Source organism: Gadus morhua, chromosome 15 (genome assembly GCF_902167405.1).
Source record: "Gadus morhua chromosome 15, gadMor3.0, whole genome shotgun sequence".
NCBI classification, from domain to species: domain Eukaryota; kingdom Metazoa; phylum Chordata; class Actinopteri; order Gadiformes; family Gadidae; genus Gadus; species Gadus morhua.
Window position 1 is genome coordinate 595,391 of NC_044062.1, and position 27,103 is coordinate 622,493.

General features: G+C 42.9%; 1 protein-coding gene across 3 annotated transcripts; it reads left to right on the forward strand.

Moving 5' to 3' along the window:
• Positions 1-470: 470 nt before the first annotated feature.
• On the forward strand, positions 471-26,917 carry wu:fc17b08 (ligand-dependent corepressor). 3 transcript variants are annotated; one of them, XM_030378443.1, is made up of 7 exons: positions 471-613; positions 8,443-8,508; positions 9,867-9,946; positions 10,347-10,479; positions 10,815-11,144; positions 11,868-11,961; positions 13,812-19,022. In XM_030378443.1, exons 1-7 carry the CDS (start codon positions 517-519, stop codon positions 15,010-15,012), a joined length of 2,001 nt encoding a protein of 666 aa, XP_030234303.1. In that variant the 5' UTR covers positions 471-516; the 3' UTR covers positions 15,013-19,022. The 3 variants fall into 3 exon arrangements, with proteins under 3 accessions (XP_030234303.1, XP_030234301.1, XP_030234302.1); XM_030378441.1 differs by lacking the exon at positions 13,812-19,022 and adding an exon at positions 20,249-26,917 and having other exon boundaries at positions 472-613; XM_030378442.1 differs by lacking the exons at positions 471-613; positions 13,812-19,022 and adding exons at positions 7,456-7,558; positions 20,249-26,917.
• The last annotated feature ends 186 nt before the right edge of the window (positions 26,918-27,103 follow it).

Genomic DNA, 27,103 nt, shown 5'->3' on the forward strand with positions numbered 1-27,103 from the left:
GGTTAGATAGCATATAGATAGATAGAAAGATATATAGATGAGGGGTGGATAGATTTATATATAGACAGACAGACAGACAGACAGACAGACAGACAGACAGACAGACAGACAGACAGACAGACAGACAGACAGACAGACAGACAGACAGACAGACACACACACACACATACATACATACATACAAACAAACAAACAAACATACATACGTACATACATATAGATACATAGTCTGAACATATTTTGTTATTTGGAAAGAAAACTTGGCAAGTATTCAAAATGCTGGTCTATAATAAGAAATTCCTCAACAAATTTTACAGTGTAACCAATCACCCATGTCTTCTAATGTAAACAAATAATAACAAATCTCGCAGTACGTTGGCTACTTTTTTTTATACATTAATATAAAACTCCTCGATTTGCCCTCGCAACCGCGCTCAACTGGATGCGCGTTCACGCGTAGGCAAGAGCGCTTCCTTTTCCTCCAACGTGAGCGCGTCCAGAGAGGATCTGTAGAAAATGGCGAGTCTGTGCAAGAGGCAGCAATGCACTGTCGAGAGGCGCGGCTTTCGGCAGGAACTTGACTCGTGGCGACATAAACTCATTCACTGTGTAGGTAAGGAAAACGCATTTCACGCCCGATAAATGTATGGTTTCAGGTCCAACGCTCCTCGACGTTTACGGGTGTATTAGCCCTCCATAACTAGAGTCAACCCGGGCATCTCCGAGCCACTTTTTTGTTCTCAACTGTTTCCTTTTTCACGACAGCCAGCGGAAAGGCGCTTAGCATAATGATTACGAATCAATCCCAATCGTTTTCGTTGCATCTGGGTAATATTGTTCATCTGCTGTAACGATGCTGTTAAAATATTGAAGTTTATTGACGTTAATCGACGTAGTTTTTTAAAGGGCTCCGTATTTGTTTTAAAGGGAGTGTCGAAGAGGAATTACGCGTTGCGTTGGCCAAATTGCGGACCCTGCTCGGAGAATGCGCGTTCTCGTTTGACTGTATACTGTATTTTTAATGGGGGGAGGGCAGTGAATGCTCGTCGATGTTTTCGGTCAACATGGCTTGCCTGCTCAAATCCCTTAATGCATTGCTGCAACGCGAAAGTTCGGATTGCATCAAGACCCCGTAGGACGCCATTGCTGTTATTTTCTGTTTTGAATTGCTAACGATGGGGTCGGTGTCGGTCCTAAAGACATTATCAGCCAAATGTATCTGATCTAGAAGTGAGAAAATAACACACCATTCGGTTTACGAAAATAAACACACACACGCACACGCGCACACGCACACGCACACGCACGCACACACACACACACACACACACACACACACACACACACACACACTGTGTTATAACTGTTTTTGATCAACGCAATGAAATATAGTTGATTAAAGTATAAACTGCAGTGATGGTATGTGTTAACCCTGTTATATAGTAGGATGCGTCCCTGTAAATTGGTTTTAGTAGTTCTAGCACTGATCATAGCATCCTGCCGATGACACATCATTACCATAAGGTGCAAAATCTGTATCTTTTTTAAATACTCCAGTCTAAATGTCTGTATGCCTACTTTAAGGGAAGGCAAATCTTTGATAACTGGATGCTGAAATACAGAACCGGTTCTGTATTTCAACCAATCACAACACTGTGTTAAGCTATGCATTACAGTCCCCTGCCTAGGTTTTGCTCCCGTTGGTATATATATATATATATATATATGAACCATGTGTCGTGCTTGATCATTATACCATGGATATCCATCTGAGTCTGGATTTCTGCATCCGGTTACACAAAATATGAATACTAAGTACAGACGCTACTGTAGGCTGGAACATTTTCGTTTTCGTCTGCTTAACCACAGGCAGTATTATGTTCAACTTTAAACACCTGTGTTGCTGAGATCTCTGCTTTGATCTGTAATGTCGTTTGCAACTGTTTGAAATTCCTATTCAAGCAATGAATATTGGAAGAACCAAAGCAGGAGGCTGCTGTCCTACTAACAGAGATGCTGTTGCACTTTGCAGCCATGGTCAAGGTTGGTTAGTTAACGATGGGCAACTACAGCATTCACCCATACAGCCGTATTGCTGAGCAGAGAGCTATATTTCAGAGCATTTATGTGGCACATGCTAATTACACTTAAGGTGTTAAAAGCTTATCCGAGCATTCAGGCTATGTACTGTGGTGTTGGAGACATTTGGACGTACCAACACGTGATGGAGAGAACAATGATTAAACTGGGATTAAGCTGGCAATGCACCTATGGCTAATATTGATTTATTTAACGTCATCGATATGTATATCCAACCTTTTCTAGAGATTATATTTTTTGACATTACCTAGATTTATCGTTTTGTACAGTTGCTCTACCCATGGCATCAGTGCAAACTGCTTTTGTCAATTTAATAATGCATTTCAACAAATTTATGCTAGGTTTTTGTATTATTTATGTTGTGATGTTCCACATCACTCCATGAAAGTTGCAACAGAAATGTATAGCATTTAACCATATACCTATATTTAGTTCCCTAATGGGATTTAGCAATACATCAACACCTAAACTATTTATTAAAAGCTATTTCAAAGCTATATTAATTGTGGCTCTAGTTTTAAACCATTACTTCAAACATGTTAATGTACCATGTTGTTTGAGTCTCCGTATTTCACCAGCAGAAAAAAAGACAAAGTCAAAACATTTTGACGTGTCCAAGCTCCCAGATCCTGGACCTCTCCAGTAGTCATAGAGTTTTTGTTCTCTGACTGACAAATGTCCTTTTGTTTGCCAGTAGTTTAGACCTCCAGAGTCCACGACAACAACCATTATCAGCCTGCCTGCCGTAGAATGGCAGATTCTGTCTATGACAACAAGGCCATACTTTTGTTTGGCTTTTGGGTGAGGAGGGCTGTTCGCCACCACAACCCTGGCGTAGCTGAACTGGACATTTTGTCTTGGTGTATTTAATGCAAGCAGTAAAAGCACAAGCGAAAGAGAAGGACAATTGTTTTATAGAACAGCAGAAACTATTGTGTGTGTTTGTGTGCATGTGTACGTGTGTGTTTGGAAACTCGGACAGCGCCCGGCTGCAAACTACACTGTAGGGCTGAGTAGGCCAACGCTTGTCCCGATTTAGGGAAATTTAAAGTAACAGTAACCGGCTAAAATAGACGAGCCCAAAGTCTGCAATCTAAAAACAAAACCAAATCCAGCGCAAATCCCTTTCGGCTGCAGGCGTCAGCTAAATGACTAAATAGTTATACAACAGTAAGTCTATCCTATGAATTGCTAGTGATACATTTTTTGTGTGTATATATGCATATATGCATCTGTGTGTTTATACAGCAGCTTCCACACACATCCAGAGCTTTTCGTCTTTCATGTAATGCTTTTTATTCAGCTCACGTGGTCTCTCTGCATCCTTATTCTGGGGTTTACTCCGCGCTGCATTAAACCATTTGTGTGTCAGCTTGTATTACATCACGTTAAACATTCATGGGCATTCCCCCATCCATCCTCTAAATATTTCTAAAAGCTACATCCCTGTTGCTTACTGTTTAATACTCCTTCAGATCTAGCACCATACTTGGTACCAAATAATTCACTTTTTCCTCCCTATTAACAAAATTTGGATGTTCACAGTGTCTGCATTCTTTGGTAGTTATCCGCCGTCTTTAATGCGGGATGTTTGCTGAATAGTTATCTCCATTCATGCTTAATGGAAAGCGCCTCCTTTGCTATGCGAGCATATGAAGGGGTCGGAGGTCATGCCCGCTACACGGTTGACAAATACCTCAGCTGAAATGCGTAATTCAACTTCAAGGCTTTTATATTTGCTGGTTGAGATAAAATCTCCTCTGCTCATATGGGTTTCTCTGCATATCTCCAACCACCAATGGGTTTCTTTCAGGATAGGGTTCCCCCTTTTATCTCCTTTCATATTTGTTGCCTTTGGCAACATTTAAATGGAGGTCCCTTCCCTTTTATAATTATTTAATTTTTTGTAGATGTGTGAAACCAGATTAGAAACACTGTGAAACCATGTCATGTACTGTCACTATCATGCTGTGATTAAACGTGCAAATACTTATGTTTCAGATGAATGATATGATTTAGTGTTATTCTCGTCAATGAGCTGAGGATGATCTGGCAGTTCATCGCCTCCTCTAGCCCTACTTTTCATGGCCAGTCTTGCCCCACCCTGAGCAATAATCACTGATGTATGGTTCAGTGTATTTTAAATGGGATGCAGTCTATGCGAGTGAATGTCAGAGGAACCATGGGGTAAGAGCCAGAGGTAGGGCTTATGCTGGTTACCCACAGAGCGCTGAAGCCCCAGCTCTCCGCAGCTCTCGGGAGCCAGTGGGGGTTGGGCTGGGGTTAGAGGAAGAGCATGTAGACCCTCACAGCTATGGCCGTGCAGATAAGGCTCTGCAGCCGCAAGATGGAGTCTTTGCATTCTATGAACATCTCAGGGGAGGGCCGGAGTCAGTCGTGCTGGGTTGTTATTTTCGTAAGGCTCGGGTCTTGAAATGAGTGTAGGATGATTTATCATTTGTAAGTTAACAGATGCATAAGGGGGAGTCCAGATCCCCGTCCTGTTGTGTGGGGTTTGGTGTTTCACTAATGGGACAGAGTGTATCGAGACTGCAAGTGTCTCTTGGGTATTAAAACCTACAGTTTATGAAGATTATTTCAAAAACAGTATTTACTCTGTAAATAAAATATTTTATTTGAAGTACGTTTTGTGCTTCAAATTTTTTGTGATTCTCCCATTGGACTAAATGTATTACCATAGAAACGGCAACCCTCCAAGGGGAATGATGTACGTAATAATAACCTCAACCTCGGCTTTCTACAGCTTCTATTATTTTGTCCCCACTTTATTCCTGCTTCTATAATGAAGGCAAAAACCTCCACTGCAGTTTGCCCCAACCATAAGGCAGGATGGTAGAAAACTAGCCAGAGCTATGGGAATTGGGTAAAAGATGTTAAAATCATCAAACGAAAATAGGTTATGGACAAAATAAAATGGGAAACGTTTTTAGCACATTTTAATAATTTGTTATTCAACTTTCTTTGGTTAGACATACGCCTCACTCTAATTTCTGCATTGCATTGAATTCCGACCTGTTCCCTGGATCTTAACTAGGGAACAGGCCTGGGGATATCAGGTGAAAGTCACCTTTTGGTACCAAAGTGAGACTAGTAGTCATTGGATCATAATGGAAAAGTCTGTATGTGGGCTTAATGTAGATGCATATTTACATTTAACGTAGGCATGAGGTGGATGAGGTTAGGGTATATTTGTTTTATTGTTGCTCTCAAAGGCTTAACTGATCCTTGTTATACATACATTGATGCACATTCATTGTCAGAATAACAAGTGTATTGGTCGTACAGGCATATATTGAGAACAAGAAGGCTTAGCCCGTGATCTGCTACTCTAATGTAATAAAATCACCCAACAGTGACAGCCACCTTGCTAGTACAATTTACAGCCTTTACTCTTAATTGTTTCTTAACCTAATCCCCCTAGAGTTCCATCCAATGCATTAGGAGGAGACGGCTGGTTAACCAACGGGACGCGGCCAGAACTAAGCCCGTCCAGGGATCTAATCTATAGGCTTGAAAGACGTTGGGCTCCACCACTCATCTGCCGGATATCGGAATGCCAAAACATTAGCCATTGCATCTTTTGCATCTAACCCTGCAAAGACGATTTAGCATCCTATGTTTGGTGTTCCCAGTGTTGGTGTTAAGGTTAGGATTTAGGATTGGATAATCTGATCCTAGATACGCACTGAACTCCCTTGAAAGGGGATTTCTATCCTAAGTGCTGCTCAGAAGGACATGGGTGTCATACCGAATCTATCCTGCTCTGTCAATCCTCCCGAACTGTGATTGGTTGGACATTTAGGTCACGAGGAGGCTAAGACAGATTGGGTTAGTTGTTAATGACGATGAGCTCAGAGGTTCACCGAAAGACTGTTGAGGTTTTTTTTTTATCCATAGATCTAACTGTTGAGTGGTCCCCTATCACCGGGCGCTGGCCAACATCTAAACCCAAACCCTAACCCTAACCAAGCCCATTTTGTACTTTAACAGCAACTGAGTGTTGGGTGGACTGGAGCGGCGGCCACAAAAGGTTAAACGTTGGTTAAACTTACTAGACTAATAATTATGCAATAAAAGTGTTTACGTTTTTTATCAATGCAATTTTAAATTGAAGACCCTCCCTGAAGGAATCTACTGTCAGACCTCTTAAAACACCACTGCACAAATGTCAATGGAAAATAAAATGCCAATATAGTTCAGGCTGGCTGATATTAAGGCTTACTGACGGGCTGCACGCACAATATGAGTCACGGCTCCACGCGAGCTAGTGGGTGAGTCATGCTTGGTAACCCAATATCTCAGTGCCCCAATTCTTATCTCACCAGTGTCCAAAAGCATATTATTTAGACGGCCGCGTTCTCATCCAACACCTTTTTATCAACACTATAATAGGCAGCTTATCGGGTGCAACTGGGTTTCCTCCATGCACTTTGTCATGACCACTTAGCTCTGTACTTCTTTTTGACTCGCGGTTTATATTTTACCTTGGGGCGATCTCAACATCATACCTCTAGCATAATGTATATAGCAGCAATTCAGTGGTGGCCTAATTTCCAGCAAAATTAATTTGCTAATGTTCTGGAACGCCAGAATAAACTTGTAAATTGAAGGACTACAAGAATGTATTTTACACACATCCAGTGACATTTTCACACTGCATTCAAAGATGGTTTGCTGGCATGAAACAACACGCGTAACAAGGTGGGAGGTTTTCTGTTTCTCTGAAACGCATTTCCTTCATGTTCACTTTTTAATTCCTCCATCATGTATTAAGTATGTTTTGGGTGTGTTGGTTAATATTTCATCTTCTCATGTACGTGTAGCGCCCGTTCTCGTGTGGCCTTCCGTCTGGAACATAAATAAGTGTTCAGAACCCGGTATGAATGCGTCCTTTATATACATCATGCCAGCATACTGTGTGCTGCTCTTTATACAGCAGAGCAGTATTGCCCAACTGTTATGTTTTGCTGTACAAATCTTTTTTTTTTTGCCTTTAAATGCCCTCAGCTGAATTCCTAAAGAGTAGTTTGATGTCATGCCGCTGCTCTGTCAAACGAAAGAGGATGACCTACTTTTCTCCCCCCTGCCTCTGAAATATTTCAGAAATAGGATTGGATAGCTGAAGTCCTGCACTAACCCAGAAACCGCCTCGCGCTTGGGCTATAGGCAAAGACTACATTTCACCACCTAACCATCCCTCCGCCCCCTCCCCCCCTCCCCCGCCCCCGCCCCCGCCCCCGCCCCCGCCCCCGCCGCCGCGGCCGCAGCCTTGGTTTGGTGGTTGAGAAGGGGGCGGAGCTGTAAGGGAGGCTGTGAGAATGCTCTTTAGCAGATGATGCCATTCGAACGAGTTGAGTGTGAGTTCAGAAGGAGGGTGGATGGAGAGAGAGGGCTGATGAATTTTGGGCTTCATCTGTGCAAGAATAACTAGGCTACTGTAAGTAGGGCGTTGCTGTGGTTTTATCTTCAGGCAGATTTCACTTTCTGACTTGTTCTCTTCTGATCGTTGGTTTTTTAAGGCTAAAATGGTTTGATTTGAAATGAGTGGATAATTATGTTATTTTGTTGAATTTAAGAGGGACACAAGTTGAAAGCTTAAAATGTTAAATGTTTTGATTTCGAAAAAAGATTGACTTCACATACAAGTTGAAAGAATATGTCATCTGGTCGGTTTCAGCTGACAGATGTTGCCTCTGACCTCTTTAGCACTTGGTTAAACATATAATACTTTTAATATGGTACGTTGACCCTGTAGTAGCAGAGAGTTAGTCTATATTTAATTGTACTTGGTTTAGTCAAAGGCCATTCTAGCTAAAATGCTGATTTATCTTTTAATTTAGTTGTATTTCTATGATTAAGGGAAAGCGCAATGTTCGGACCAACCCTGTTTAATGTTACCATACTGAGATCTTTATAAAAAAAATCTGGAGGCTTTTTTTATAAAATATATAAAGGCAAGTGCTTTCAACTCTATGGTCGTTTCAGTTGCTTGGCAACGGGGGTCTGAGCCTGTGTATTTACTATTAAAGTCAAAAGCTGGGCTGAACACAGATAATGTGTTCAACACAAGACGCACAGTGGCAGTGGGTGATCGTCAAGAGGAAATGCAAAGACGTACTTTGTTTTAAGTGCTCCAGAATAATTACACAAGAATATCCTAAATATATACGCCGTGAAAATGTCATTTTTCAAAATTAATTTATTTGTCCTCTTTTGAACATGCTCCAACACAGTTGGATTGTGAATTTTCGCAGATGAACACTGATGTTTAAATTGTTTTATTTTGTTTCTTATTATCATATTATTCTGATTTTCTTTTAGGTTTTGAGAGTATTCTGGAGGGTCTTTTTGGTCAAGGCCTTGTAGAAGACCTCAAATTGTTCAAAGGTGAGTATCTGTGGTCGTCTGCAATAACCGAGATTGGTCCTGCTTGTGCTTACGGTGGATTGTTTAAAGGGGTCCCATGCAGTTGATTTCTCATGATGTTCCATGATGACAATACTGGCCCATTGTACCATCTGGTGGCCCTCTGCATTCATATCACTCCACAAGGCGTTCCTTCTGATTGGGATAAGAAGATGCTTTGTGTTGCTATGAAGTTGGTGTTTTGGATAGGGTGGGCCCAGCGTAAAACGTCCTCAGTACCGTTCACACATTTTTTGACAATGTGCCACGCTAGCAAGACAATAGAGGGCCTTATTGGGATCTTCGTGACATGCGATGAGTGCCTCATATATGTGTGTGTCGACGTATGGCCTCCACAATAGCTGCATGTTACAAAGGCGTCTCGCAAACAAAGTTCGGCTGAATCCAATTGTTCCCCCGTTGCGTCAAATCCTGAATAGAATGAACAAGCTTTTTGTAATGAATCATGATGTTATTCAGATTTAAAATTCATCCAAGTAATCCTGAATATAAAGTCAATGTGCTAATGTCAATGCGAACGCATACAAATGCCACGTGGGCAGAACGAGTATTCGACAGACCTTATTATGCCTAAAGCTAATTTTGAATAGACTTGAAATATAGCCTAATTTCTGTGCCTTAGCTTAAACTGCCAGACGCTGCAGCTGAATTGGTGGTACAGTATCAAGGCAGTACATTGCTGCAATATCTCCTAATGGCCAATGTGGGATGTTGACTGGTGATAATACAGGCGCTATTGAAGAGATTCTCTGTCTGACTCAGTGTGGTCTCTACCACCGAGAAGTGTGAAACCGAGCTGTTATGTCCAGATGATTAATGCTTTCACTAGCTGGCTGTTCATATCAGGTTATAATCATTTTCTGCAGAGGTTTTTCTAGCGCGTACGCGCATGTTCACTGAAGCTGATAAAATGGATATGAAACATTTTGGTTTGTGTCCTAATACTGTCCGAATATTGATTTAAGATGTTTCAGGAAACATGCGTATCAATCCAGTATAGACATTATTTTAGGTGTTGGCCAATATTCATGTTGGCTATGGCTCAAAGGAACGATTTCTCAGGCTGCTTCCAAATATTCCAAGTGTATTAAAACCTTTTTCTAGTTAGGTTTACTAACCGTGAACATAATCATTTGAAAATATTACACCTGTTCTCAATTCCCTATGGAATTCCTGACCAGCGGAGTTACTGCTCTGGTATTGCATTCCGAAATAAAAGCGGTCTCCATCATAGCAGCAGCAGCGTGTTGTAAGCCATGCAGCGGTGGTTCTTTCTCCTAACATAGAGGTTTCATTGTGTGCTTTCTGTCAACCTACAGCCTGTGAGCCCGAAGCAGTGTCTGATTGGTCGTTTGATGAGAACTGTCTCTTCTGCTGCCTCAAGAGGGATAAAGTAAAGGTATGATTTCAGATGATTGTTTTGTCCCACAGCCACAGGAGCCAACCTAGGGAACAGGTTCTGCTTCATCTGGGCTGCCAGGGCGCTCCCCCAGCCAGATCATATTGACTATACTGACCCTACTTGTTGTACTGCTTTACAGCTGTTGTGATACAGTTAACAGTAGCATATGAGCCCCTATAAATGGAACAAAAGGGAAAATGTTTGCACACGAAATCTTAAAATTGAATATGGTCTCATCGCCGAGAATGTGTGCATCCTTTCGATGAAAGCAACCCCCAAAAAGGCTTGAGACTAATCAGTATTCATCTTTTATTATTATTGCCGGTAGTGTTTTATTTATTTATCCACATCACATGTATAAGCCGTATTTCTGAAGACAGCGTTGTTAATTTCACAGGAACATCTTGTATGCCTCAGCAACGAAGGGCTTGAAGAAACAGTGAAGCCGCTGCTGCTCAACGACCAGACCAAAATCAACAGACTAGAGCAGCAGGCTGAAGAGTTCCTCAATGCAGTCCTTTGCAGAAAAGGTGACGTCGGGAAGCCTTTCACTTTGTAATCCGATCCGGTATTTCTTGATTGATCTACATTTTGGAGTTTGGACATGACACAATATATACATTTTGCGTCATGTAAACTGACGCTTGCGAACTTAAACCCCGGTTAATAATGGATACAAATACTAATAAAAGAATAACCCTACATGTGTTAACATATGTAAATATGTAACCCAAAAGTACCAGTTTGCGCTGCTTATTTTGCACATAGCACCATGTCTGACGCTGTGGCTGTACCCCTCCACTGCGCTGGACTGTGGGCCTGGCCCCGTGCCCCCCCCTCACGCTCGCTGTCGTTTCCTCCTCAGATGTTCCGAGCTTCTCCGACCCGCACATCCCCGTGGTAGCCCGGGAGATCATGCAGAGGATGATCCGCCAGTTCGCCGCCGAATATACCTCAAAGACCAGCACTTCTCAGGACCCCCTCCCGGACCGGCAGCCCTGCTCGGTCCAAAGCCTGCCCCGCCCGCCCTCCTACCCCCCCGTGCCCCCCTGCACCAGCCCGTCGGGCGCCCCCCCGGCCGCCGCCGCCGCCGCGCACAACCAGAACCCCGTCCTCAGCAAGCTGCTCATGGCCGACCAGGAAGCCCCCCTGGACCTCACCGTCAAGAAGCCCAAGGCCGAGCCCACGGAACAAGGTGCCCCCAGAAGTCACAGCACCCCGAGACACCCGAGACACCCGAGACACCCAGGGACACCCAGGGACAGCCAGGGACAGCCAGGGACAGCCAGGGACAGCCAGGGACAGCCAGGGACACCCCGAGACACCCCGAGACACCCCGAGACACCCCGAGACACCCAGGGACACCCCGAGACACCCGAGACACCCAGGGACACCCAGGGACACCCCGAGACACCCAGGGACACCCCGAGACACCCAGGGACACCCAGGGACACCCAGGGGCACCCAGGGACACCCCGAGACACCCAGGGACACCCCGAGACACCCGAGACACCCAGGGACACCCCGAGACACCCAGGGACACCCAGGGACACCCAGGGACACCCCGAGACACCCCGAGACACCCGAGACACCCGAGACACCCAGGGACACCCAGGGACACCCCGGGACACCCCGGGACACCCCGGGACACCCCGAGACACCCCGAGACACCCCGGGACACCCAGGGACACCCAGGGACACCCAGGGACAGCCAGGGGCACACAGGGACACTACAGACACCAGAGACACCCCGAGACAGCCAGGGGCACCCAGGGACACTACAGACACCAGACACACCCCGAGACAGCCAGGGGCATGGGCTCAGAGCGGGGCCAGCCTAGGCTGGCGCGGACTCTGACGCAGAACTGAACCCTTGTCTTCTGTCTTGTTCTTTTTTTTCGGTCTTCTTTCTTCACAGACGGGGTCCTTGACTTGTCTCTCAGAAAGAACCGCTCCAGCAGCCGGCCTATCCCCAGCCCGTACACGTCCCTGAGCACTCCAACAGTCAAGGGGTAAGATGGAGGGGCTGTCTGTGTGTGTGTGTGTGTGTGTGTGTGTGTGTGTCTCCCTCTCCAGTGTCTGAGCACATTTAAACACATTTAATTATCCCCTTAGGCCTTTTAAGTCGCAGGTATATAAACCCATTAACCCCTATTATTTTTATGGAAGACTTTATAGACTACACTCTTGTATTTCACAGCCAGTGCCTGGTATAGTTCTGGTTGCCTAGCCCTCTCCCCGTACATGGCTTCTGCCTTTTGCGTGGCCAGTTGATTTTAGGTTGAATATGAAGTTATATTATAAGATGTGGCTGTGATGGAGGAGCTATGTATTGTTTGGGTTTCCCATAACGTAGCCAAAAGGAAAAACGCATACCAGTTTTTGCGTTCATATTTTACCAAGCCTATCAGATGCTTCTTTTAAAGTCGCAAAATGAGGGTCAGGAAATTGTGGCCAGCTGCACATTACAGTCGTTTAATTAAGTACTACTTCAAATGCATATGGTTATGTAAGTCAACTGTATGGCAAACCACCATCTGACATGGCCTGGTCAATAACTATTGGCCATAATACTGGCTCCTTGATACCATGAGGTCTCCCTTTACCAGCGACTCGACCACCTACCAGCGAAAATAATTCTTGTTCTCCAAAGCAGAGCACATATTTCTAATAAATCTCTTTTGATTTAAGTCACAAATTGGATTCCCACTCCCCATTCTTAAATCAACCTCTTAAATCAACCAATTCATTTTTTGCCATTTTCCTTGCGGGGTAAAGGAGCTCTTTCTATCTGTGGACACAGATTTTATTGCACTTGAAATGTATCAAGGCTGTAGATCAACTATTAATTTAGAGTAGTTTTAGTATCAGCTCATTTGCCACAGCTGCCTTCACTGCTGTAGGAGATGATGTGAATCTCATTTAATTGAATGAAGCCTGCAACCTTAACCCTCACTGTTGATCTTTATCTATATATTGATTATATATATGGAACATTTCTAAAACCAGATCTTATTCATGCTTAATGTTTCCTTAATGCTATTTTCTAGTTGGAAAGCATTGCGCTAAATACTAGATGCAATGAAACATACTTTTACGCTTTTTATTGTTTTCCTCAATATAACCGTGTATTTCGATTCATTTATTTTTCACCTGATCACTGTCTCAGTTTAATCCACTCACTACTAACGCTGAAAGTCATTTACAATGATCGCATTTTGTAGTTGGCATATTGGTGTTCATATAGAGTTAGACCTTCTCAACGTTTCGTATATAACAGTCCCATATTTGCTGGCTTACTCTTTTATTGCTGTGCTTGTTCAGTGGTACACACACTCACACACTCGCACGACCACACAAGAACAAGCACACGAACAAACACGCACACACACACACAGGCCAAGCTGGCACTGCTCACGGCGTAACGCATAGTCAGTGTGCCCTTGCTCTGCCTCATTACCACGGTAACGGCCTCCGGCCTGTGACTATCCTTTAAGCCACAACAAACACAAAAACAAATCTATGTATTCCATTTTATTTATTTCATTTTTTTATTTGTTTCTTTACCCCGGGTTTTGTGTTTTGGTTTTGTTTTCTCCTATGTTGTTGGAAAAGTTTGTCAAGAATCATCAAAATCCAAAACAAATTCCTACCGTTGAGCAATTTTGTTCACACACTCCAACCTGCCACATAGATGTATCTAAAGATATCCATTTGACGTGTTAGTGGTGTTACCCGAGCAAGGCCATCTAATAAAGGAGTGGCCAACACCCTCCCCTCCCCATCATCCTCCTTTGTAGAATAAGAGACTAAAGGCACTGTGCAAGCTCTGCTTACGCCAAATTTCCTTCCATCCAATCAGGCGATCGTTGAGAGCGGACGGACAAGTCGGGCTGTTTATGAGGAGGCTACAGGAGGGGAGGAGGGAGAATGTCGGCCGCTCCGCCTATTATAAGCCTTTCCATCATCTTGCGTATTCGCTGCACATCAAAGAGGAGGTTGGTCTGGCTCAGGAGAGTGACCCCGAGTCACCTCCCAGCCAGAACCACGGCTCTCGGAGCCCCGCGCTCGCGGCCGATCGCTCGCCGCCAGCGCTCTACTCTAACACTCATTTCGGAGCCCTGCTCAAACTGCGGGCCAGCCGCCCGTCCAGCGAGCACCTCAAAGACCTGCCCCGGCTGCTGGAGGCCAGCGGGTTGTGGCCCAGGCCGCTGGGCGCCGCTGGGGAGCCCCTCCTGCAGGACGGCTTCGGGGAGCCGGGCCTCGCCGCGTCCCATTTGACCTCCTTCGACCTCAAGATTCCTCAGGTGCGCGGTCTGTCGACGGGCAAAGAGCCGCCGTGGTGTTCCCTGGAGAACGGCCTGGGGAAGGCTCTCGCCTCGGAGCCGCTCTGTAAGGACCGAGGCGAGGTCCGTCCTCTCCCAGGGGCAGAGAAGGACTACTGGCACTACGAAGCCCACCAGCCGGGCGCCGGGGGGGGCTGTGGCGCGCTGGACTCTGAGTCAGACCTCAGCTCCAAGCAGCCCAGGAAGAAGAGGGGTCGCTACCGGCAGTACAACACGGAGCTGCTGGAGGAGGCCATCGTGGTGGTGATGGGCGGCAAGATGAGCGTGTCCAAAGCCCAGTCGGTGTACGGCATCCCCCACAGCACCCTGGAGTACAAGGTCAAGGAGCGCCTGGGCACGCTGAAGCACCCCCCCAAGAAGAAGCTGAGGCTGATGAGCCAGGCGGAGGACGCCCTGGACTCCCACGAGGGCAGAGGGGACTCCCCCGAGGCCAGAGGGGACCCCCAGGACCCCCCCGGGGGCAGAGGGGACCCCCAGGAAGCCCGGGACGCTGCCTCCCAGCAAGACTGTCCTCCCATGGAGGACGGGACTCCGGTTCACAGTTCAGGGCTCACTCCAGATGAGTATGGTACCATGAAACCAAAAGGTCCTGATGATGATGAAGATGAGTATAGTACCATGAAACCAAAAGGTCCTGATGATGATGAAGATGAGTATAGTACCATGAAACCAAAAGGTCCTGATGATGAAGATGATGTTGACGATGAGTTGTTGTAAAAAGAGATGGATGTTTCGTCTATATTCGTCAAACAGTGGCAAAGTTGGCTTTTTAAATGATGGCTTTCAGTCTGGCAGAGACACACAACCGTTACCTCCTGTCCCCAATAATTTATATTGTTTAATACCACTGTTGGTATTCGTTGTTCTAGCAATTCAAAGCTGAAACTAGCCGAAGCATTTTAACACATGGCAGTAACACTGCATTTTTATAAAAACTAAATTAACAAGGTAATGACTGACATGATCTGAAACCGCCTGTCTAGGCCAGTGGCGCCCCTTGCTGCCCTCTTTTAGTACTTATTTTTGTTTTCTATTTAACTTTAGAGATTGGTCACTTTAATCCTATACACTTTAATTAATGTTAAGCACTGTAAATAACATTTGAAATCTAATTGATACACGCTTCCATTTCCAACATGCTTGCTGAACCGGGCCATTTAACTAATTTGTCACTGTTTTGCAAATGTTCAAACTAAACGGAACACGATCATATCGGAGTGGTACAAAAAGAGATTCTCATGGTTCAGCACCTCTCTTTAAAAGAAGAAAGTTATTCCAGGTTTTTTAATATTTTATTTGTGGTCCCTTCTGTTCAACAGATGTTCACCTCCCTTTGTTTAATGCAAACAACAATAAGACATGTCAAACATCAGTATATTTACACCCAGATCTGTGATGCACTTCTGCCACATCTCGGCTTCACCCACCTCAGGATATACTTCATGTTAAATGACTGATCAGGAAAGTAAAAAGGAACGATTTTTAATAAGCACACAAGATTACCTCACTCAAAAGTTATACTTGCGCATTTCAGTGCCTCATATATCGTGTTTGCTCATCTCTTTAAATAAAGGGGGATAAATACCACACTTAAAATCCTTTTTAAGATATAATGCGAAATGTCTAAATTTTGGACAGTCGTGCACACCTTACTATCGTGTAAACTTCACAAGCTACCTTAACCAGTATCAACAGCATTTTTTTAGTACCCGTATGAGCCTTTTCGACATTTGATTCCAGGTTTCAACTTTATAATACTCAAACTTGGTATGTCTCTGGGATTCGATTTTTTTGATTTTTTTATTTAATTGAATGTTTCTGTGTTGTAACTTTTTTTTCTATACACACTGTTTGAATAGTAGCAGTTATACGTTGACTCTATTTCTCTGTTTATGGCGGTAATAATTACACACGCACCTACTTCAAGACTAATTTTCATCTGCTAGGACTCCATTTTAATATAGGCGCTTCTGGTGACAAAGGAAAGTCAATAATACTTTGATTATCTGTACGGACATTGACTTAAAAGGCTGCGATGCAGAACTGCGTTGGCTTTTCCACCAATGCATTACTAAAGCGCCTATCCTCAACATGTGGTTCAACAGTTATACCTCAGGACACTCAGTGCTTTGGGATCAAGTACACACAACCACCTTTTTATTTAATTATTTTGGATGTTATATTTATATGTATTTATTTAATTATATTTTAACATTTTCAGTGCAGACACTTTGTTTATTATTATTTATTTGATCTACTGGCAGTAAATGAAACTGGAAACTTTTTTTTAAATGCATTCACTCTGAATGCATACATTTTAAATGAGACATTTTAAAGGTTTTGTAGGAACAGCTCTTAACCATGTATCTCAGCATCTCAGTATCTAGTTTATTCAGAGTAATTCCGGAAAAAGCCTAGATTGTTAACACAAATTTTAAAATGTAAATGTAAATGGACTGAATCGTATCAGGGACGTGTGCACTTGGGTTAACACCACAGGATCCACCGAAGCAACTTTTATACATCCTTCTCTTTGTGGTTATGAGGATTCTGTATATAAAATACAGGAACAACTCGGGTGAAGGCACATAAGATGTGGACTACTTCGAAACTAAGTTTATTCGCATTATCATTTCAGATGGTGGTAACGGTTGAATATTTGTCCTTATTAGTTGTAAGTTAGGTTAAGGACATCTGACTCCAAATGCATTTTATCGTCAAATGAATTTACTAATTATCGCTATGTTAAAGATATGGTAGTGCAAATGTTTAAATTAACTTTCATCTCAATTTATAAAATGTAAAAAAAAAAATAGTCAGAGTAAGTAAAATAGCTTAATGGGTTATTCTTGCTATGACAATCACCTAGCATTGCTTTTGTCATGTGCATGCATATAAAATATCCAAACGCTACGTTTTAATTTTTTTTTCCAAATTGCCATCTGTATAGATCTTAAAAACCGGTAATATGCTCCCCTTATCAATGTCCACTGTAGCACGATCTAATCGATTTACTACCTCATCACAAAATATTTTATGATCGCTTGGAATCGTAGCTTCTTCATGCCTATTCCATTTAAGCAACTCGCAGGATCTCGGAAAAGATATCGCTCTCTCGGTGTGAATCATGACGACACCTTAAATACTTTGGATGAGCAGAGTTAATCACTGCTAGTTTAGTGATGCAAAGGTCACAAAGGGCTCGCCTCACAAAGCTAACACAGTGGGAGCCTGACTTTTACCAAAGGGTACAATCATCTGTACATACTTTAGAGGTATCCTAAAAGTTGACTCGCCCAGCGGGACATTTATGTATTTATTTCTACGTTTATATTTTTGTGTGTTTTTGAAGTCTTTGCAGCTAGTGTATATTACAAATATGTAGTGATTTTAAGTGATTAAGGGGTAAGTTAATTTATATTAAGTATCAAATATAATTTTATTAAAATATTAGAATGGATCTAACCGGTTTGGAATTCATCTTGCGCAGTATATAATAATGGATCTAAATGGATGGGAGTGTATAAAAAAGGAGGTTTTATTAAACTGGAACACACAAATATAGTAAAGCTCTCTATGATGGAGACGGAAAATAACATATTTTGAAAATTGACATTTGATTGATTATAGATAATTTCTGTGTTGACACATGTTTATCTTGAATCGCTTATTATGTTTGAACTTTTAGAAGATCTGAGTCTCAAAGGAAGATCATGACTGATCATGCTTGTCAGTATAGACATCTGAAGTCTTAAGTTTGCATTCATATTAACGTGTGGAATGAAATGAGTTGTATTTTGCATGACTAGTTAAGTATGGACTTAAGTAAATGTATAATTAGACGGATTGTGCAAATGGAAACTTCTTTAACAAAAATCCTAATTTCAACAATGGAGTAATGTCAACAAGACAATGTGCATCCTGGATTTGTGAAAAGCATTTTATGGTTAATGTAAATAACCCATAATGTTTTAATCTATTCTGTAAAGTACACTGGCGGTCTACCTTTCATTGTAAAATAGCGTCTGTTCAATGTCTCTTGCTCATGATATCCGAAATGTCAGTTTGCTTATTGACTTGTCTGTTATAGCGACCGCATCGTGTTTTAATGTTGAGTGAGACAGAAGAATCCTCAGTGACGATGCTCATGTCACTATCTCTATTCAGGTACTTAACTGACTTTAACCTAACCAGCGGGGATATTGAGTTCCTGAACATGCCAAATGGTCAGGTTATAGCTGCAGCAAATGTTATTTTTAAATCTAACAAATATCAAATATTTTTATCCATTTTAAAGGTTACTATTTCAGATATTATGGCTTGCTGTACACGTTCTGATTGTTTCTGCTGGTGGCTAACCCTATCCTACATCTTTTCATTGTTTCATTGTTATTTTTGTATATTGTTATACACTGAATGTCAATGCTCACTTAATTTAGATGGGAAGTTTTTTTTTCAATAGTTTTATTCTGCCAAGTTGTACGGTTTACAGTGCCTCAAAAGAAAAATGTATAACTTAGGTTCTACTAAACACTACAACATAATGTAAAAACGGTATGTTTTACTGTATGCAATGTCATGGCATACAGTTGCATCATTGCATTATAAAAAAAAAAGAAGTTAAGATTGAAAAAGGCTTTAGATTTAATTATCCTATTGATAAACCTAAATGTGGCGTATACTTTTTCCCCCATTTTCTTTAGATAAATTAAAAATTGAAACGTCAATATGACATTTGCATGTTTTTTTTCAGTGAACATGACATTTTGTTCATGAGGAACCACAAAATCCCAAATGTTTTAATTTCAAACTGCTTTGGTCTGCCTCACTATCAGGAAAGACCAGTGGTGTAGTCTACGTGATACGCAGGTATACGCCGTATACCCACTAGGAACGCACCAGGATTTGCGTATACCCACTTAAAAATGTGCACGGATACGTATCAATCGTCTTGTGACAGATCTTTCACTTCTGTGTTTATTTTTCGCAAATACCGGTTGGGTATCACTGCAATAAAATACTTTAAGCAGGGGAAGTTATCTCCTACATTCACCATTCATAAAATCCCCCCTGCGCGCTCGCGCTCTGCCCTGTCTCTGTTACGAAGCGCGAAGCTGCCCCTGCATCTCTGCACGTTAGTTGGCGGGCCGAGCCCCTCCTGCTCGCGTGTGTGTGCGTGTGTGTGTGCGTGCGTGCGTGCGTGTCCAGTCCTCCCATATTAATGTGTAAACCACATAATAAGTAGGTGAGTGTGGTGCGACACCCCATAAGCGCCACACACGTACACGTACCGGTGGGACGGGTAGTACGAGGCTGGGAGGGAATCATCACAGTATACCCACTACAATAAAATAGACTACACCACTGGGAAAGACAATTTGTTGTCAAGGCGTTCTATTCTCAACTTAAAGGTTTTGGGTTGAGTCTACATCAGATCTTTATGTTCTTGGTGTTGAGGTGGTTTGTAAGGCTCGTGGTCCGATTATGTAATACATTTCACCAGATCTTTTATACTGTTTGTTTATTGAAAGCAATGCTTATTCTTGTTTTTAAAATGATTTTTTTTCTGATATGTCTACATGAGGTACCATAAATTAATGTATTGTGCATGTGTAGAATTGTATTGACGTACACTGTAAGGAACCAAGCCCACATTTAAGATAAAAAATATGAAATTAATTGTAACTTTAATTGGTCAAATGCACTGGATGAAAGTTTTACTTTATGAAATCACTTATTCTTCTAATAAATAACTGAGAACACTTATGGCTACCTGTTGTGTTACTGTTTGTTGTTGTGATAAATAAGATGGGATACGCTTCCTAGGTAAAGATAATTATACCGTCCTACTTTTCCTCCTTTGGAAATATTGTATTATTTGGCAGATGTATTGCTGCTCAAGATTTGTGCTTGCACCCAATTCATAGTATTTTCTCATTTTGTTTTTTTTCAGTGAGTCTTCTGAAATACAGATTTCAAAGGCGAAGGAGTTGCAGTCCACGTCAGCGCTGGAGCAGTTCATGGCCAAACTCTGCCTTCACCATCAACAGCAGATAGTGGATGCCCTTGGCTTTCTCCAGACTGAAGTCAAGGCATTGGCATCGCAAGCTCCTTGCAATAACTCGGAGAAGCAGGAAAACGCTCCTTCCGTCATGACATCAAGCCTTGGCACCTGTGAGAAATCTAGCTCAGAACTAAGGCTTCCTAATGCATCCACTCATGATGCAAAAGGTATGTCTCTAGTTATTTCTGGTACTCCAACAACATCAACAAGTAAGGAAGTTCCAGGGGAAGTGATATCGCTAAAATCCATTAATCCCGACCCACCTTTAGATCTTCACGCATTGGGTTTGAGAAGTGCCACACCTCTAGTCAATTCCACTCAAAATACAGCGGACTCTGAAAACAACCGGGATCATGTTCCTCTCAAAATGAAGATAATGAAGACCAACAAACTTGCAGATGGGAAGAAGTTATCATGTGTGCTCACCACTTCTCTTCTAACACAGACCGACACTGTTGCAGACAGGCAGGCTAATTCCGGCTGCAACCCCTCCAACAAATCTGTCTCTCAGAGTGCTAGACTCAGCTCCCCTGTGAAGAGGCACAGCCAGCCTGCTAACCTGAACCGAGATGGACAGCTGGACTCTCTTGGAAAAACCAAAGACACATCGTCCAAATTATTTTCCCCTCATAAAACCTCAAATACACATAACACGCCAGACACCCCTCGGACTGCCAGAAAGACCATCCGGGACTCCCCTGACCACAGGCCAAGGAACTCCGGTTCTAGGGTTGTAATAGACCCAGACCTCGGACATTGTGACATTGTGTATATCAACAAACCGATTACAGAGTGTTTGAGGGAACAGCATGGACACTTACCACCAAGGCGCAATGCAAGGAAAAGCACCAGGGGGCACATGTACGTGGAGGAAATGTGGGAGCTTAAAACGGTCCGCACTTTGGCTGGACGGAATGGAAGGAGAAGCTGTCCTAACCCAATGCCCGAGATCGTCACGTCGGTAACCCCGAAGCAGGCGCTCATCAAGCCGGATGGGGTACCGCCCGTAGATATGATCTTTGTCGGAAGTAGGGGGGAAACTTGTCAACAAATGCCCACTGAGCAGTCTAACGTGAGAGAGATGCCAGAGACGGGACATACGGAGGTAGGGGCAACTCAATTGGATCTTGTAGTTGAAACCAGTCAGACGGATCAGAGAAAAATAAACAAACCGGCAGCTTCTCAATCTCCTTTGACTGCATCAACAGAGAATGGCGATAAGGAAGCTGCCGATGTAGTACAAGAGGCAACTGCAAATTCAATGCATGCCACAGAAAGTGACCTCTCAAAAGAAAAGGCCCTCTCAAAAGAAAGTCAACTTCCAGAAGAGAGTGACCTTCCAGAAGAAGGTGACCATGAAGAATTTGACTTGCCTGAAGACATTGACTTAGCGGAAGTTCAAATGCTACCTAAACCAGTTGAAGAACTACAGATGGTGAATGAGGTCTTAAATAAATTGACTGAACAACAAATACCAGAATGCACAATGGATGAAGACGCAGAGCCAGTACTTTCAGAAAGCATTTTGTCAGAGCAGCAACAAATTGACACTTTGCCATCAGTAGCTGAAGCCGATGAGGAAGTGGTCAGGGAGAGTAGTGGGAACATAGAGGGTGAGCAAACTCTGGAGCCAAAGCTAGAGGCAACAAAGCTTTCAGACAATTTAGTTGCAGGACTTAATTCTACAGCTGCTCCTGCAGAGAAAATATCCAAGGAGCAGCAGAGAAAGGTAATTGCACAGATTAAAAGTGATGTAAAACATTCAGTATCAGGGGATGAAGATGAGGAATATGATGTTTCCACAAAGTCACTACAGTCGCTGTTGAAAGAATTGCCCCCTTGGCGCAGAAAAAAAGGGGCTGTGATTCCTCTGCCAAAAAGGGTAAAAGAAACTCAGGGCGTTATTGTAGGCTACGTAAATGGACGGCCCATAGCGGCTTCTGATAGAAGTTTGCGACGGAGATCAAGTTCTGCTCCGCCAACACCTACCAAAGCCACGGAAACACCAAGTCCTTCTGTTTCAGAACACAGTCCTCGAGCTAAACATATTCCGGAGACTATCGCAGCTATAACTTCAGAGGATAGCTCTGTCGTTCCACAAGAGACGGAACAAGTTCCTGCAGTTCCGCTGACCCCAGTTAAACGTTATAAACGGCTTTCAAAGTTTGCCATAAAACGGCGCAAGAGGAGATCAAAGGCCAAGGTCGAGCATGAACAACAACAAACCGACGTTCCTGTTGTCCCTGAAAATGCTTCTGACCATCTTGCTGATGAACCCGTTGGTATCCCTGAACACACTCCATCTCAACTGCCTCTCTGCTCAGCAAATCAGCCACCTGAAACGACTGAATCGCCAATCACTCAAAGTGCTGTAACGTCTTCCTCGCCAACCCCAAGCTCTCCTGATTCTATTCGATCTGCAGATGTTGTCCAACCTCTCCCTGAGCTCCCTGACACCTCTGCTTCATCTCCTTTGGTTGTGTCTCCTCCTTCACCCATGGTCTCTGCCCTCCCTGTAGCTTCTGAACAATCCCAAAAGTGTACTGATTCTGAAAGTCCTGTTGAATCGAGTATTGCTTGTGGTGACTCAGCTGCAACAAGTGCTGAGGAAATTCAAGAAACAACAATGGAAAATGTCTTACTGACCAAACAGAAGGAACCTAGATCTGAGGAGGTTGTAGATGGTAAGGCTGAGAAACCGAATGTTTGCCATCTGGTCTCCAGTCTATTAGAAAGTCAGAGTGGCATTAGCGAGGACCTTCAAATGCAGACTATTCCCTTGGCAATTGAGAAGACTTTACAAAAAGATGAAGCGGGTGAATCGGAGGAAAAGCCCAACGGATGTTTGTTAGAGGATGAACCCTCCCTTGAGGATTCCAACACCCCCTCAGTGGTAGAGAAGCCAGCAAGGATGCCATTAAGAAATGAGAGTAGTAAGGCTGAAACGGCCAACCAGTCTTTAAGTCCACAGCCAGCTGAAGACCGGAAACTAGCTTTAAGATCGCAAAGAACGGCCACAGCTTCCACCAGTGCTATTGGCGTGGGAGGAAGACAAAAACAAAGGGCATCTCCTATTAGAAGGAAGTCAATGATGATGTCAGGTAGCTTGCTACAGCCAGGCCCAGCAACCCCTTTTGTTTTGCAACCTCGCGATCCCCCTAAACAAGCTGTCCACAAACTCTTTGAGACTCTTAATGGGGAAGATAACCATCACATAATTAACAACTTGAATATCAAGTTTGACCGGATGCAGAAAGGATGGATCCAAATGGACAAGGAGGGACAGCCAGCAACAAAATATAGAAATAGATCAGACAGACAGGCAGCTATTTGGAAAAGTAAACGTAGGACAAGAAAACCAAAATCTTCTGAGCAGCATAAATACTCACCGGTACAGATGCTTTTCATGAAAAACTTTAATCTTACCAGTATTTGTCAATGGTACCTTGAGTCAACAGAGACCAAGTCTCTCGTCATCATTAAAAAGATTAATACACGTCTTCCATCTGAAACCCAGCTCTGCTTCCACAGTTCCTGCACAAGTTCCTCCCAAGGAGTGTTCCCAAGCCTGCAGGCGGAGCGTCTGAAGAAACATCTGAAGAAGTTTGCCATTGCCTCCCCGATAAAGAACAATGCCAAGGGCCAAAAGCTCATTGCCAAGGCCCTGGAGCAAGAGTCAATCCGAGCTAAAGATAGGAAAGAACTACCCACTGCAAACCAGGCTCTAACTAGGCCAATCTCCGCATCTGCCAAAGTGCAGGTGCAGATAGCTGAACCCCATAAAGTTTCAGGTAAATCCAAGAACCCAACTAGTGCAAGGATTTTGCGAAAATATTCTAATATCAGGGAGAAAATGCAGGTACAGCAAACTAGTATTGGGCTAAAAGAGGCAACCAAAAGCTTAAAATGCAGTACATTGAAAATGTTGACCCCATCACAATCTGACCCCAAGCCTGATCTTAAATCACCTATCAAGAAACAGAAATTGACCCTGCCTGCAGCTGCTCAAACAAGAGTGTATAAGCCAACCGCTAGTAATGCCAAGGCAAATCCTGGTAGGAAATCTACTGAAAAGCCCAGTGCCCCCGAGAGAACCGCCAAGAATTCGGCCAGCAGTAGAGCACCAAGGGATCCGGCGAAAGAAACCGTTTCACCACAAAGATGTTCTCAAAGGCTAGGAAGCCCTAAAACAACATCTACAAGCAAAGTTAACTCGAACAAAAACCAGTTAGAAACAAAGAAAAAAGATGTGGAAAAGTCTCCTTTGGTTAAGCAAAGTAGTTCAAAATCCCAGACAAAGGAGCCTGCACCAAAAGGTGTTTCAGAAGGTGAAACTGTTGAGGCTGTGGTCGAAACTCCACAGCAAATGGACTTGAAGCCTCCAGTCTCCCCTGATCAGGTCTTGACAAGGTCCCAGAGAAAGATGGATGCTATAAACGTGAGCCCCGCTTTGGATAATCCATCAAAGTCAAGAAAAGGTCGGCCGCCTGCATCTGTTCCCAAGAATAATACAGATGCCGTGGTTACAAGGAGAGGCACTCTAAAATCAGTTGGTAAAAAAGGTCTTGTGACTTCACCATCACGCAGTGTAAGAAAAGCCACAAAAAGATCCTCTGAAACTTTGGAGACCCCTGTGAAGCGCACAAGGATGTCCGCTAAAATAAAAGACTGTACCCCCTAACCCATTCATCCCCCAAAAAGTATCTGCTATTTTGTGTAATATAATCCAACTGGTAAGAAGACACACGTTTCAGAAGAAGAAAATGCAGACATCTTAAGATATTTCAGGATGAAAGTGTCACTGTATATATTTGAGGATTCAAGGGTTTCACTTTGGTTTTTCAACACGTGTGTGGCTGGAGACCCCCCCCCCCCCCCCCCCCCCCACCCTGCGTGTTTAGCAAGCTGGTGTAGACAAAGCTTCCAGGTCTGTTATTAAGGCTGAGCGAGGTGCTGGACTATGGTATGATATGGGTTTGTGTTCACTGAGTGTGTTCACAGTGCGTCGGATACATGTTTCAACTCAAAATACTTTTGCAGTTAAGTTCCACTAACCTGGCCTCCCTGGCCTGTCCGGTAATCAGAGCTTCGTGAATATGTGACTTTTGTGGTCAGGTGCCTTATTTATAAAAACAAAACCTTGTTTGTGATCGAATTTTTTGCTGTGAAAACTTGTTTTTCGGACGATTGCACAGTGTCCCGTGTCGGAGAGGGGGTTGAATCATGAGTAAGATTCCTTTCATTTGTGCATAGAGTTGCTTTTCTACGCCTGCATAGTGTACAGTATACGCCTCCTCATGCATAATATGTAATTTAATTTGTCCATTGAAGCATTGGGATTTATGCGATCATTCTTTGTGTGTTTTTATTAAGCTTCTCATGTCCCCCAAAGCATTAACATCATTATCCTTCTTATTGTGACTTGTAGATTATGAAGCAGACACTGGTCTGGTAGACATCGAAGCAGGCTGGCTTCTAAGCAGGCATTCTCTCTAACTTAATTTATGTTTGCTTATTGATAAATGTACATTTGGTTATGCTTTTTGGGCTTTTTTAAAATGGTGTTTATGGTTGATTTTAATTATCAATTATTTTCATACTACCATCCTCATCGGAGAATGTTATAAAATCATCTTCCCATCTAGGAAAGAGTTCTCAGAACTTTTTGTTGAATCTTGTTTTTGTTGTTGAACGGAACCCCTGAAAGATTATACATTTACATTACAGTCACAATGACTGATCATCTGGTCTTTTGGACAGTGGATGATTCACTAATGGTTTGGATAATTATATAGAAAATGTGTACGGCACGTCAAAATCTGAGCAGATACTCATAATGTTGGATGGCCTTTTTGGTTCTGAAGTTCAACCGATACTTGGTTATGTTTCTCTCCCTGCACTGTGTCCATGAATCACCATCATTGTGGACACATATTTTTCTGCGTGTGATCATGGCACAGTCCTCAATCATACAACCCAGTATGCCTCAATACTTTTGACTTTTAAAAAAAAAAATCTTGCTGACTTGCTGGCAGACGTCTCATAATGTGAAGTTTCTGTACTTCTGCAATAGTCATTTACATTGGTGTATGATCAGAGGAAAAAAACGACACAACTTTTTAGCACAGTGTTATTTTTATTATGGTCATTTCTTGGAGGAAGTAAGCATTTGTAAATGTAGAACCTTTAATTCTTGTTTTTTGTTTTATTGTTATTTAAGTAACACTGATCAAGGCAGATGCATCCCGTAGATTCCCCAACAGTCAACCAAATAGATAACTTGAACATGTTTTATTCTTTACAGCTGTTATTTATAGATCTGGATTTTGTATATATCAGAAAGAAATGGCAATGCTTTATTTGTGGTTGCACCAAGAATGATACATATTTTATGTTAAAACTGTATTTTTGCTGGATTTCATATAAAGATTTTGAATTTTTATGTTTTGGTTTTTTTCATGTGACTGCTGTGTGGAGGTTGATGGTGCTCATTGTTGAGAGGATATTGGTATGCAAAGACTTATAGTTCTATTTGAAATTAAACTGCATGGTAAAAGACATGTGTGACAAACCTTGGCTTTTTCCAAACAAGATGGTACTACTCGTCTTGTTAAAAATAAGAATGAGGATGCTAATTCTCTCCAGGGATTAGCTGTATCTTATTTACTGCACGTTGTTAACATTATATTGTATGTTACGTTGATATCTGCTAAATGGAAAGACCAAGATTGGCTAACCATATCG

Coding starts and splice junctions, on each gene's coding strand:
- wu:fc17b08 (XM_030378441.1), top strand. CDS start 517: ATGGCGAGTCTGTGCAAGAGGCAGCAATGCACTGTCGAGAGGCGCGGC. Junction 9,947..10,346: donor TCAAGAGGGATAAAGTAAAG/GTATGATTTCAG, acceptor TTAATTTCACAG/GAACATCTTGTATGCCTCAG. Junction 11,962..20,248: donor AGCACTCCAACAGTCAAGGG/GTAAGATGGAGG, acceptor GTTTTTTTTCAG/TGAGTCTTCTGAAATACAGA.